At 49.4% G+C, this 14,553-nt stretch overlaps 1 protein-coding gene across 1 annotated transcript; it reads right to left on the bottom strand.

Annotated features, from left to right (window-relative positions):
- Nucleotides 1–3,761: 3,761 nt before the first annotated feature.
- On the bottom strand, nucleotides 3,762–13,058 carry SLC19A2 (solute carrier family 19 member 2; the record flags this gene model as incomplete). Its single annotated transcript, XM_084269133.1, has 6 exons — nucleotides 3,762–3,887; nucleotides 4,122–4,263; nucleotides 5,099–5,291; nucleotides 8,822–9,044; nucleotides 12,120–12,725; nucleotides 12,879–13,058. 6 exons carry the CDS (start codon nucleotides 13,056–13,058, stop codon nucleotides 3,762–3,764), a joined length of 1,470 nt encoding a protein of 489 aa, XP_084125259.1.
- Between the last annotated feature and the right edge of the window lie 1,495 nt (nucleotides 13,059–14,553).

The raw sequence follows: 14,553 nt of genomic DNA, 5'->3' as shown, positions 1-14,553 counted from the left end.
GGCAGCTCCTCACCTTTCAAACAGAACAAGCCCAGCACCTGCCCACTCCCTTTCACCACACCACATCTTACCAGCACCATAGCAAGCTTGGCATAGGATACACAGATTTGGTCTTAACACTCACCTCCAGCAGCTCCCAGCATCAACTGGAACAAAGAAACAGGCAGAGCATCCCAGGGAGGAACCCCAGCCACACGTAGCGTTTATCTCCTCTCCATGAAACTGCCTTGCATGCTGTTTCACAAACAGGGGCGTTCGGCTCCTTTTCCGAGTGTCCCTTTTCAGCACTCTCAGCTGTACACAGTGTGGCAGGATGTAATGGGAGGAGCAAGGAGGATTGCCACGGTTCACGTGGATCTGCTTTGCTCACAGGCAAGAGCAGCCTCAAGATTCTTGTCACAGCACCTTTCAGCAGGACCAGAGAAATGAAATGCTTAAATCCACCCTAAAGGGTAAATGCTAGACATGTATGAGAGAGTAGTTACCTTCTGGTCCTGTGTAAGCAGAGATTTTTAAGCCCCTGTGCTGTCAAGAAGCTCATCCCCGCACAGCTGACTCCTATATACACCCGGAGAAGGCAGATGAATGAAATCCAGTGCAAGCCTGACATGGTGACAGTCCTCTCACTCCTGCCTCAGTGATAAGGCTCTCAAGGCAACATTTGTAATAACAGCAGTTTTTCCCTAGATCTCACTTTCACCTCCCCTCTCCCACCTATATTCTTGTTTGGGGTGTTGTGCAGAGAGCTGCTTGGATGACTACCCCCACTGAACTACACCACAGCAGAAGCAGATATTCAGAGAGCACTTCTCCCTGCATCCCAGGCTGTACCATCAGGTACAAGATATCTCTTCCAGAAGTCCAGGAGAGTCAGGGGTGGGCATCCCAGGGTGGGGAGTTCAAGGCATTTCTTCCTTAAGACCCCAATTTTCTAATTCAGTTGATGTAAATAGAAAGGTGATCCCACACAGCAAGCCTGCGCTTCCTTTCCCTTACAAGTCACCCTCAGTGAAACTAATGTTTCCTGAGCAGAGTTACCCTGTCTCAGTTACATTTTCTCCCCCACTGAACCAGTCCACACTGGAACTCAGCATGGTATTTCTGAACTACTCACCAATTAAGGTTTCTCAGTGCAAGACCCAAGACACAGAGCTCTGCAAGCCTATGTAGAACAGTCAACACCTATCATATTAAAGACTTGATTCTTTTTTTGCATGGTCTGTCCTGCAAATGCTTTTGCCCCACCTCTTTGTAAGAAAGATGCTCAGAACAACCTGCATTAGTTAACTGCAGCAGCACTGTGGATTAGCAAGGTATCAGACGACAAAACACACACTGGCCGCACAGGGTCTCTCTCAAGAGTATTTTTATTTACCAAAAATAGCTATTCAATTAGAAACCAACAGCATCAATGTATTCACAGCATTTCATGGGCATCAGTAACTCAGCATGCAGCTCCAGACAGGCTCTACAGTCACCTCATCACCACAGCAACAGCGGAAGCACAGGAAACTCAACAACATGCAGGTGTGGCTTGCAGACATTAACAGGCCTGAAGACACACACAGCATAGCATGCCTCTCTATTGCAGTTGCCACAGTTTCATTACTTTGGTAGGAAAAAAAGTCATTGTTATTGCTGTAATTCATTAGCTTCCTTACTTGCTTTTAAATAAACGTGTTGTTCCCAAAGTTGTTGTTTTTTTTTTTTTATTTTTCTCCTCTGTATGAAAAGTGTGATTAAAACTGAGCTGCTTCTTTCAATCGCTTAAAGCGAGTGCTGCTCACCCACTCCTCTGCCATCAGACCAAGGAACCCAAAGGATGGGATATGTAGTGCACCCACTGTCCCTGTCCCAGGACAGCTAATCAGCTAGCATTTCATGGCTTCAGATCCTATTTAAAAAAAAAAAACACCCAAACAAAACCCCAAACAAAACCACACACCCCAAAAAAAAACCAGTAAAGAAAGGAATATATACATGGGTGGCTTCAAGTTTCCATTTCAGGATAAGGCAGTTACATTTACACATGCAAATACCAGTACAGCTGAGCCCCTTCATTTGGGGGGGGGGGGGGCGGTGCTTTAGGAGGCAGGCTGCAAACGCAGAGAAGCTTTGGAGAGTTGTTTCTCCTGAGCAGCCAGCCCAGCAGGGCTCCCCAGACCCCACTTGGCACATCCCAAACATATTAATCCTTCACCTTGTGTGGTAGAGGCCGAGGCACACAAAGCGATGAGAAAGGCCGCACCTGGCCCAGCCAGGGGACAGAAGCCTTCCCAACCCTGACGCCATGAAGCCTCCATGGCACTAAAACCAAGTGATGACCAAAGCTCCTTCCCTCAGGTTCTGGCAGGAAGCAGCTCTAACCAGCACACAGAGAAAAGGCATGTGGGGAAGCTCGCTGCACCGCATCTTCTCCCTTGCCAGTTCTCCTGCGCAATTAAAACTCACCACAGCCCGCACAGCAACAGTCCACAGTGTACTAATGGTATCTATTGCTGTACTGGTCATGGTGCTTGAGTATCCAGGTGACCTACTCTGTGCAACCCCTTCCCAGCAGTGAAGCAATTTGGAAAAAATAAGTTACTTTTAAAAACCACGTAATGAGGCAAATCCCAAATTGCTTAGACTGGAGAAAATAAGAGTACTGCCCACTCCAAACATTCATTGTCCTGCTTAGGTGGAAAGAGGTAGAACTAGTTGATCAAGACCCACCAGAAGCATAAAGGCATTTTAAAGTAACAGTGGAGGGGAAATGGCAGACCAGAAATCAGCATTTTTCAAAGCCTCAGGCAGTTATCCCACTTACTACTATAACTGAAGGTGTCTATTTAGTCACCAGAGTCGTGATTCTCCAAGGTCACCAAAAAATAGCTTAAAAATCCTGAAGGTCAACTTCCTCCTCAGTGCTGTACTAACATCTACCATCCCACTGAAATCCCACTGAAATAGCCCGGCCTCCAGGGTTATGAGGCAGCAACATCTTTTATCACAGGCATCTGCAGTCCAAAAGGACAAAGGCAACCAGAGTCCTGCAGACTAGCATTTTGTCTACTTAAACTCTCTCTAAGCTTCCCCTCTAGCTTTACATTCCCTTGGGCACAGCCCTTCATGGCACAGGTCGTGCTGCTGACAGACAACTACTAGTGTCACAAGTTGCCTCAGGACACGGTTGAGTCCTTGAGAAAGCACCACGATCAGCTAAGGTAAAACTCCGGCAGCAGGGGTGACAGACAGGATGAGCAGGAACACTAAAAGCGACTCAAGGATGCGTGTGCAAAAACCTAAGTGTACTAGCCCTCAGAAGGCAGCATCCAGCATCACGGGGCAGGCACGGGAGAGCCATGCTGCAGAGCACAGGCCTCAGGCAACATCCTGTCCCAGGCCTGGGGCTCTCCACAGAGAGGTTTATTAGTGTGCCCTTGCTTCTGCCCCGCAGCAGCACCTCAGTGACAGAGGGTAGCAGTTTGACAAGACAATGATGAAGCTGCCTTTTCAATGGCAGCCTCCAAACACACAGCCTTGGACTAAAAGCTCCCAAGGCTTTGATTCTTTAAGAAAAACTTCCTGTTCTTTGCTGCACATCCCATATATGCAACGAAGAACAAAAGGCATTTACCTTCTAAAATGTGCTACTAACATAGTATAAATATGGTTCAAATACCATTAAGGCAACTGCCTTGGGAAGAAGAGGCAGAGATTAAAAAACCCCCCAGACCTACACCCTCATGCGTAGCTACCAAGAGTCTTCAGTTGGTGTGCTACTGGCTGTCAGGAGGTCTGCTTCGCATCTGCTCTTGTCTTCCGTAAGCTCTCACAATACTGTATATGCCACTGGCCAGGAACACCAGTGAGATGGCTGCGAAGTAGGAGGCATAAATCATGAACTGCAGAGAAGGGGAAAGGGGAAAAAAAAAAAACACAAAAAAGTGATTAAACCAAGCAGCTACTAAGTTTGTAAGAGGGTTAACACACAAGCTCCCTTACTCTTCTAAAAATATCAGGCATCAGTGATTATCTCTGTCGGCAAACCTCTGACTGACAAACAGGTGGCTGAGAAGCTTTCCAGCCTGGTTTATCTTCCTCCCTCCCATCAGTAAAGCTAAGAGAGCCTGTCATACCTGGGTGAAAATATCCAAGCCAAGCCCGCTGGCATCCGCAACAATCAAAGTGAGCAGAGTCTGAAGTGCTAAGGCAATGAAAGTGTTGACCCCAAATACCAGAGCGTACCTCTCCACGCTGAGATTTGTAGCAATCTGGAACCTGGAAAGAAAAGGATGACCAGAAACATAAGGACAGTGAAAAAGCAGGGAAATGCAAGAATTGGAGAAACATCTCTGGACAAGGCTTCTAGGAAACCTAATGGAATTACACAGACCTGTCCAGCACTTTCCACACCTAAGGCTTAACTGCTTCACACTGGCGGTGTACTTCTCTAAACAGAATCATGTCAGACAAGCATAGAGGCTAGAAGAGACCCACAAAGACATCTAAGAGTCAAAAAAACCAAATCAAGCACCCTTTGGGAGGCTGTGTGGGTCTCAGCCTTACTGAAGCAGCACTCCTGTTCGATGGAGCTAAAGATCTTTGGCAGGCAGAGAAGATGCAGTGCGCTCTGATGGAACTCATTTTGGAGTTACCAGTTTCAGCACCTCCCCTCATACTGTGCCTGAGTCCTGTTATAGCTGTTATATACACACGGTTCAACAAAAGCTGTTCTTTTCCTCCCCAAAGTGACAAACAACATACAAGAACCTTTCCCTTCTTACAGGTTTGGGAAAGTTCACGCTTCACCACCGGCAAAGCACTGTCCTCTCCTCCACTGGTCCTTCCTGCAAGCCATGTTTGTGCAAAACATTCCCCTGACCAGCAGCACTATCTGGTATTTACAAATAGTCCCTTTTGTGTCACAAGACTTTGGAGCCTGGGCTGCCAGCCAAATATATCTCCATGCCTCAGTTTCCAACCTGAATTCACAACACAAACCCTTACAACGGGTTTCCAAATTCCTCGTAAGCTAGACCTTTGTTACACAGACAACAGCCCAGCTTTCACACCCACTATAGCCTTGAGAGCTATTTACATTAAAGATACTCACGTTGCTATTGTGATTAGCAGCATGTAGATAATTCTGAAGACAACGTATGATGCATAGCACACCCAGATGTTACGAACAGTGTCCATGATATATACAGCAGCAGCAATAAGAAAGGAGAACAGGGCAAGTGCCACCTCACCCCACATTGCCCAGGATGTTTTTATGTGACCCACAACAAACACTGCAACAGCTCCTGTGAGGAGAAGAAAAGCATAACTGTTAGTTATTACACTTGGAGGCTGTGTATTACAAGATGTACCGCCCCTCGTAGCCAAACATGATTGAAGTGGAGGACACCAACATGCACACCTTAGCAGCTCTGCTTCCTGACCTCTCCCTCACCTAAAAACCTGCTGCAAAATCCCATTCACTGTTACAGGAACAGAAAAACCCCAAAACCACAACAGAGGTCAATAACTGCCTCTGAAGTTCCTCCCTGGCTTCAGAGGCACAACAGCCCCGGGACTCAGACCACTGCCACTCAGTCCTCTGCACCTGACCACAGCAGCATTGTCAACTGGGCTACACAGAAATGCAAACCCTGGTTCTCAAAAGCACTCAGCTAATTATTTTGTGGTACTTTAGGCCATTAGGAGGGAGGAAAACGTTATGCACTCTGATAGACAGCTGTCGGAGCTCTCTCCCAGGTGGCACAAAAACTGACATTTACTGTCACCTTCTCATTGGGCTGTAAGATTAAGTGAGAGCAGAGGTTCAAATCCCCATCTCCTGGGATGTAGCCTAATCACAAACTACAATCACGCATTGTTGACTGTGCAAGAGCAAACCTTTACAGCCACAACAGGTTTGTTTATGATTCCTGCTGGATTTTACAAAGTGGGGCTGGGGACGAGAAGACAGATCACAAGATGGAAAGCATGTGATATTTCATGCAAGTCAACAAGCAGTCAAGGTGGGTTTCACGCACTCTCACAGTTGTAACTGCTGAGAAGCCCAAGTACAGACATTTACATGAAGGTTCGTGGTGGAAGCAGGCCCTGTTCTGCAAACAAGCCAGACAGCGACCAGCAGCATAGCAACACAGCAAGTGGCTGCACACAGCAAGCGAGACAAACAGCATACTGACAAAGGGAGGTTTACCAGAGATCTCTGAAAACCAGGATTGTATTCAGCAACTAACCACTGTACAGAAGTGCTATAGAGCAGCATCTAAGCTCTTTGTGGTTCTCAGCTGGCCTGCAATCTTAGAAGCCCTTCATCCACATGAAGGCTCCTTATGTACCATCGGCACAGACAAGCCTGCAACCCTGCCAGGCCTCTCATCAATCTTGCAGACCAGCAGCTAAACTCTTCCTTCCAGTGCCTGCTGTGGCACTGCCTGACTGACACTTTGCTCTTTGAAAGACTGCCTCCCCCAGTTGTAAAACCCCAAGATGAAACAGAAGCTATGTCCCAGAGACTTCTTTCTACCTTCTCAGCAATTCTGAAATCCAGGAACAGGCATTGCTCTCTGGGAACCTCACAGCAAGCAAGAAGTTTTATTCCCCACCGTGTCTCAACGTTACAGCGGCCTGACACCTAATTATGACAGGATATAGAATCGTCCTGCAGTTAGACACCTACAGCTGATTCAGTGTTTTCACATCCCCACCTGATAAAGGATTGCCACATTCCCAAGAAGATGCATGGATGCTCCTAGTTGACCTCACTAGAAGGAACACTATTTATCATACCTGGGACAGGAAGCTGACAACCACATGAGTCACCACACTCTATCCAAACCCTTCTGCAGGGCAGTGCAGGTATGGCAACAGCTTCTTACATGAAGACTGCCAAACCTTGCTCATAACTGAGCACAGCATTACTAAGGGCAATGAAAATGGCAAATCAGATCTGGGATGTGCCAGGAAAGGCGCTTCTAATACAGGGCGAAAAGTAAAGACCGTCAACGTCCTTCTACAAGTCTGGGGCCTCATTGAATAAAGCTGAGTGCAGCTCTGGTCCTCCATCTTCAAAAAGAGTGCAACTCAAAGCAGGTTTGGTACAAAGAGGAACTAGTAAGATGACAAAGTGAATGAAGAGCTTAACTCTACCAAAGAGCATCTAGAAAAGCTTGGCTTCTTTGGCCCAGAGCAAAGGACAGATTATCTATGAGAAGCCAGAATGAGACAGTTTTGTGCTAAAACACAGCCTTGGCATGAAGTCAGACATAAACAAACTACTCATAAATAAATTCAATCTGGAAATCAGAAGTTAGAGCATTTACTCTAGAAGTGCCTAAGAACTCAGGTCACTGGATGCTCATCTTTTGCACCCCTTCCAGTTTTGTTATGCTTCAAGCTTTCAGTTGAGATATGAGTTTGCTAAACTTCACTTGTTCCAAGTGACAAATCTGCATCAAGCAGAAATGTTTTTTTTTGTTTGAGGACAGAGGCTATTTTGCTTTCGGAAAATATCAGCCAAAAACATTTATAGACCATTTATGATAGTAGAGGGGGAGGAAAAAAAATCAAAGCTAAAATGACAAATCAAAAAAATCAATTCCAAAACCTTCAGTTTTGCTTGAGTTTAGTGCCAACCACCTTTTCTTGCAATCGGTCTACTGTCCACAGGCTTTTAAAAAAACACACCAAAAAATCCCTCAAACTTCTGTATCAAAGATGTTCATAATAAGGTCTGAAGAATACTTAAATTTTTTTTTTTAATAGTCTGCCCACATTTGGCCAAGCTTTGGGCTGTCTTTCCCTTTGACAGTGATTCTTCTCCTTCCTGGGACCAAGACAGGATGGTAGACAAGCCAAATCAAACAAGAATAAGAACCACAGCATCATGCTAGAGTGGAGGAACCATGTGCAAGTTGCTAAAGTACAGCTTTAACACACCAAAGACAGTTGAATGGCCAGAGCCTTCAGAATCAAACCACTGACAGTTTCAAACCCAACTACCTATGGGTGGTAGACCAGCTTTTAGAACTATAAACCAGACACAGCTTCCCGCTGAACTCCAAGAGGGGGCTGAGCACGCTCAAGAAAGTACTAAGCTTTCCTTGTTTGTGTTCCTTCGTTTCTTTTGCCCCCAAGTAGGTGATGCCCACAGCAGATGGTGTAATGATGACTCTGTCAAAGTAAAGGAACATATTACAGCAACACCTAGAAAGCCTCTGCAAGGGTATGTTAGCTATGTTAAAAAGCTATTGCCCTAGTTCTAGTGAAGGAATGGCATTAAACAACTTAATACACAAAATGTTTGTGTTGACTGAGCTACGTGGCCCTTTCCAGCCAAGCAGCTTCTTTCATCTGAGCAGCGTTTCTGGTTCCTGGTGCTGACAGGACTGAAGGTGGCTCGCTGCAAGCTGTGTGCGTACAGGAAGCCTTCCCGTGTTCCCAACGCTGCCAGAGAAGGAAAAGCAGTAAAGCCATACTGGCCCTTCGCTTGACTTTGAGCGTTAAGCATAACCCCACTGCCATGGCGACAGCCAAGAACACACAGTCAGCCACATGCCTGGGGCCTCCTGCCAAATATCTCAGAACAAAGATTGACTCGGGAGGCTCCTTTAAACACCTACACGCGGGATTACAAGAGTATGGGCTGCATGCAGCAACAAAGTCAGCACTACTGTACCCAGGCATGTCACTGAAGATTCACCCCAGATGGCCTCCTGCACGCAGGGGGAATGCAAGTCACTTCCAAACCACACTCTGGTGACCTCGAGGGACACAAGGCATTTCTCTCAGCAGAGCAGGAGATGCAGCAGCAGCTTACCTAGCAGCGTCGAGGCCGCCTCCACAGCTCCATTGTAGACCTCTGTGCTGTGAGAAGGCAGCACCACCTCCCACAGGCCCTGAGCGTAGTTGATGACCTGGAAGTAGCCGCAGGTGGACAGCGCCCACCACACAGACCAGCAGAGCAAGGTCTGGGAGGAGTAGCACTGCAGGAAGTCCTGCCAGAGATCTTTGAGCACCTTTACAATGTCCACTTTCTGCTCCTGCATGGATTGGAGAAGAAAAGAGAGAGCAACATTAAGTCACCAGTTACAGATATTCATACTGCTCCACAAAATTGCTCCTTTCAAGCGGCCTGGTCACTGGTGAGTGAAAGTACCACTCCTGGATACAAATCTCTACGGAGTCATGAATAAAATGCTTCCCTGTGCCAGAGTGCCAACAGCTGGTCTCTGCCCTAACCAGGGCAAGCTCCTGCAGGGCAGAGGAAGGATTCAGTCCCACACAACCCCCCAGTCTCTGTCTCTCCCAAGCAGAGCGCAGGAACTCCTAGATGCTAGAAGTACTATGTGAACAACTGAAAGGTACCAGTGGTACAGAAGAAGGGGACGCAATATCCACTTTACTGAGAGAGGATCAGAAGCCAGTCCTGGAAACCATAAAGGCAAAAACATCACTGACACTTAGAACCAAATTCAACCAAATTTGGTAGTGCTGAGAACATGGAAGCAACCAGATGAGTGTGCTTCCCTGCAAATGAGACAATTTGCTTCTTCAAATATTTATAAGCCCTGAATGCTATTACTAAAGAAACCTCGTTACACCGCTCTCTACCTCGGTTAATGTTTGCCAAGGCTCTGAGAAGGTGACATGTTGCCTGAGGATCTGAAGGGAAACAGAAGCTATTTCCACCAGACACACAAGTGTCTATCACAAGCGGCAGCTCCTGTACACGCAGGTGCTGGAATAAATGACATGAGATAAAAACAAAGCTTTCCCCGCCAGAAAGCGTGAAAGAGGGCAGACCCATGAAGTGGTTTGGAAAAAAAAAGCAAGCAAAAAAAGAAAATACATCAGTTCTAGCAACAGGGGATGATGACAAATGAAACTGCTTTTTATGTACAGGCCATTACAGCCATGTTCCTAACCACTTTGTGCCACCAGCAACAGAGGAAACAAGGACGTCTTTACTTTGTAGACAGAGCTGCTGATTGTATTTGCTGCATGCACACACATACAGAGTCTTTGCAGACCGGGGAGACCCTTCTCCTGTAACTGAGCAGTGGTTACTTTGTGTGAGACTGCACAGAGCCCCCAAGGCCCACACAGCATCTCTAGCCCCTGTGAACTTGGATTCCCTGCAGGGAAACACACAGCACTGTCATAGGACTGAGCTATTGCACATGGTGCCATCACACATCCAGTTTCAGAGAGGTCTCCAGTCAGCAGCAGCAACTTTGGGCTCTTGGCAGTGTGCTTTTTCCCCAGAGGAATCATGCAGTGTGTGCCCAGGAAAGACTGTTCTCCATGAGCTCATTTGACGGTGTTTCTACTAAAACCCCCAGAGCATGTCCCAAACTCCCTTTTTTCCACCACTCAAGTGTCACCGAGCATCTTTAATAAACACCACACAGTCCCGTTGGTGCTTTGCCAATGGCAAAACACTTGCTCCACATGCAGATATCGCCCCTCCAAAGCCCAACAGAACAACTTGGGAAGAGATCATCTTGCAGCAATGTACCTATAGCAACCTAACCCCCCCCACTGAAGGTTTCACGTGAAGCGTTAAGCTCAGATGCAGGAAAACCAAGGAAGGGAACTTTCACATATGCTATCAAAACTGATTTGGCCCGTTCAACCCAAGCGTGTGCCCGACAAGCTGGAAAGGCTCCTCCGCCCTCCCGCTGCCTGATGATGCTTCTTCAGGACATTTATTCCTGCAGCCATTCACTTACATTCATGAAATGTGGCTGCTGTTACCTCAGTCAGAAGGATTATCGTCCCACACCAGCACTTCTCAGCGCTCAGCACCCGGTGTGACTGAACTCTGGATGGTTATGCAAGCATACTCGCTCCTCTTTTAAAAATACCAGGAGCATGGAACCACCTTCGCTCTCACAGGGTGGGAGTAGGATAAACAAAAGGGATTGGTAAGTGATACTAATGCCTCAGTCAATATCAGCACAGAATTCATCTTAAATCTCTTTCAGCATTCAAGTGTAAAGCATGGACGACCAACCTGGATGGGGCAGGATTAGGTCCCTGGAATGTTAATACCTTTAAATCCCAGCTGTAGCTGGAAGGAGTGGAAAGCAGCCCCGATTCTGCCTCCCCTCAGCCTGCTAACTTGCTACATGAAGTACTCATTAGCTGACTAAGCCAACAGCCGGTTGCACCTTCTGGCTTGTTCTCATAACAAGCACAACCTCCGTGTGATCGAGGAGCAAGGCCGACCTCTCCCCACGGCCCTGAATCCCCCTGCCACGCCAGGCTCTCCATACACCTGCGATACCCGGAGCAGCACGGCAGAGACCTGCCCAGCACACAGCTGCCCGCCTGCGTCGGGACTCAAAACTGAAAGCTGCCTGCTCGTCACCTCCTGAGCCCCAACAGACCCCGCTGCCGAACAAGGCCCCTCTGCGCTTGCTTCCATACAAGCAACTGTGTTAGAGGTTACAAAGTCAACAAAAGCCACAAACTGGGGCACTACCTCAGTGCATTGTGGGCTGCGTTAAGCTGTCGGTACACACAGGTGCTTCCCGCAGTTTATCCACGTTCTGTCCCTGTCTAACTGATCAGTGCCAGCTTGTGAGCGCCCACAAGGACTACCACAGTTTCCTTCCAGGATCACAAGATCAAACCCAATTACTACACAGCTTATTACTGCACAACTTGCACAAGCGTTTCCAAAACACGAGTGCAGGGAGGATCACCTTGTTTCTGCAAGTCGCAGGGTGCAGTCCAGAAGCACATGCAGAATTTGGACGCGGTGCACAGTTTTTTATGCCACAGAGACATCCCTTGCTTTGTACCACTGAACAACAGCTTGGGGTCCAGAGAATTTTAACCACAGGCTTGCGAGACATAGTGCAACTTCAGAAAAACTAAGGGGCAGCCTACCATGCTCAATCAAGAAAAAGCCAGGAATAGGACTTTCCTGTACCATAAATAAGGAAGCAGGATAAGCAGAGGGATACTTTCCGCTGCTGGATATTACATCTCTACCACGCCGTTTGTACGCACACCCATATGCACACATGCACCTATACACGTACACGTGCATGACAAGGACATTAGCATAGCATCTGTTACCTACGGAAACCCAGGGCACAACTCACCTGTTTCTCTGCTGAATGACCCTCCCCGTTTAAGGGAACTTTTGTCTCTTCCTCCCAGCCGGGTGCCCTCTGCACTTTGGGGTGATCTTGAACTGCTGAGCCATTTTTACAGTCCATGACCTTCATTTCCCAACTGAGCTGCTGACTTGAGACGTGGTGAAAGAAAAGGCTTTTCTGTGGCATCGGCAGGAACCAAGCCGTGCCAAAGGCAATGGATATGCTGGTTAAGGAGATAACATTCAAGCTGAAGAGGGACCATCCTGCCACTGACACAAGGACCTGCCCGGACACGGAGCCCACTGTGTAGCCCACCAGGGTAGCGCTCCGGCAGTAGCTGGTGACCTTCTGGTACAGGTTGATATCGACAACACTGTAGATGTAGGAGTAATAGGCAATGTCAGTGGCGGTACCCATCCCATAGAAGAACTCTAGGAACTGGATGGCCCGCAGCCCCTGGGCATACAGCAGCATGAACCAGGTGACAATGAGGCTCAGGCCCTGCAGTAGGACAACAGGCTTGTACCGCAGGTAGTCCGTAGCCAAGAACACCGGGAACAGCAGCGCCAGGTAGGAGTACGTCCACACCGGGTAAATCTCGTTGAACACCTGGGGAGAGGAGGAAACAACAAAGAGTCCGCGGTAAGCCCCAGCACCCACGCGCTGCACGGGAAACACAGGCACCCGGGCGGGGGGGTGATGGGGGACGGGACGGGGGAGGAGGGGACACGACACGGACAAGGTGCCCCCGGGACACGGTACCTGGGTCTGGGAGAGGTTTTTGTGCGGCCCCAGCAGGTATCGGGTGAGGAAGGGCTCCGAGGGCCGCACGCTGCAGAAGAAGCCGTAGGCGCACAGCAGCGCCGTGGGCAGCGCCCAGCAGCACCCGCCGCCAGCCCGGGCCGAGCGCCGCACCGACCGGCCCCCCCGCGATCCCGCCATACCGGCCAGGGGCGCGGGCCGGGCGCGCTCCCGGGGGCCGGTGGGGCTGGCGGGGCTGGTGGGGCTGGCGGGGTCGCTGGGGCTGGCGGCCGCGGGCCCGTCCCGGGTCACCTCCCGCCGCCTCCCAACAGGCAGCGCCGGCCCGCGACGCTGCTCCTAAACACCATTCGCCGGCGCGCAGGAGGCGCTGCCCTCCGATTGGGCGCGGCCGCCTCCTCTCGGCAAGGCCGACCAATGGGGAGCGAGGGGCGGTGGCGGGAGCGGAGCACGTGTGCGCGGAGGGAGGGCGGTGGGGTGGAAGGGGCGGTGCCTCCGGCCCGGCGTGGGCAGCGGGAGGACAGCGCCCCGCCCCGCCCCGCCCCGCCGGTCCCACGGCCGTCTGAGGGGCGCCGGGGTCAGCTGCTTCCTTATCCGAACGGCGTAAGTTGGCGGCCCGGGGAGCATGTGCTGTGGGTTACGGTGCGCATTCCGAGCTTCCCGCGGAGAGCGGGACAGACAGACACCCCGCTTGTGGACGCGCCCAACGCAAACACGGCGCAGCGTGTCAGAGCTCCAGTCACTGCTGAGGCCGCCCCATAGGCTGCTCCCCCCTGAAAATTCCTCCTCTCCCCTTTCTCCCGAGGGGCAGGCGTGAGGCTTTCCCGAAATCCGCCCGCAAAGAGCTCCCTTACCTGCCGTGCCGCGCTTGATCCTTCTTTCCCGGCCCAAATGCGTTCTGCTGCAGATCTCTGCTACCCGCTTCCCTCTAGCGAGGTAAGAGCTGGAACCTCTTCTGCGGTTCAAGACAAGCTGCGCCTTGTCCAACCAGAAGAAACATTAGACGAGGAGAGAATAAAACTGTTACATTCAGAGTCGTTATCTAAAGCTTCACTGAGGACTAATATTCTTAAAGCTTTGCCGGTCCTCTAAACTCCTTGCTGTTCAGCTATGCAATCTGTCCCTTGCATTCTATCTACTGGCTTTACCTTTCCCTGTGCTCCACTGCGTGATCTCCACCACGTTGCCACCACTGCTAGGGCTTCCTACTCTATCCTTAACAGTTTGTTCCCCAAACTGGCTGATGCCATAGGAGGCTCACGCCTCCCACCTATGCTATTGCATATCCTGCCTTCCAGCTGGGGCCAATGGGCAAGGAAGCAAAATCCCAGACAAGGCATCTGGTTGTGCACAGTTGGGTGGGCAAGAACAGGTTCCTCTCAGCCCCAGAACAGATTCCCTGAACCACAGAGGAATTATTATTACTATCTCCATCATCATTGCTTAATAGGCATAGCCACAGAAGGGTTTACACCCATAAGATTACTCAACTCTCTGTACAACACATCAGACTGTAACACCTGGCATCAGCACTTTGCCGCTTTCTGGTTATTTTCTGGGTCTAGCAACATTTCTTTTCAGTTGTTCTCAGGCCATTGCTCCTCAGCACCTCTCCATTTGTTTGCAGGTTTATTAGGAAAAAAAGAAAGTAGAAAAAAAGATTTCAACTCCCATTTCA

The sequence above is a fragment of the Gallinula chloropus genome, assembly GCF_964237585.1.
Source record: "Gallinula chloropus genome assembly, chromosome: 1".
Lineage (NCBI taxonomy): Eukaryota > Metazoa > Chordata > Aves > Gruiformes > Rallidae > Gallinula > Gallinula chloropus.
The sequence above is the reverse complement of the archived record's forward strand: the minus strand, read 5'-3'. Positions and strand labels throughout refer to the sequence as shown.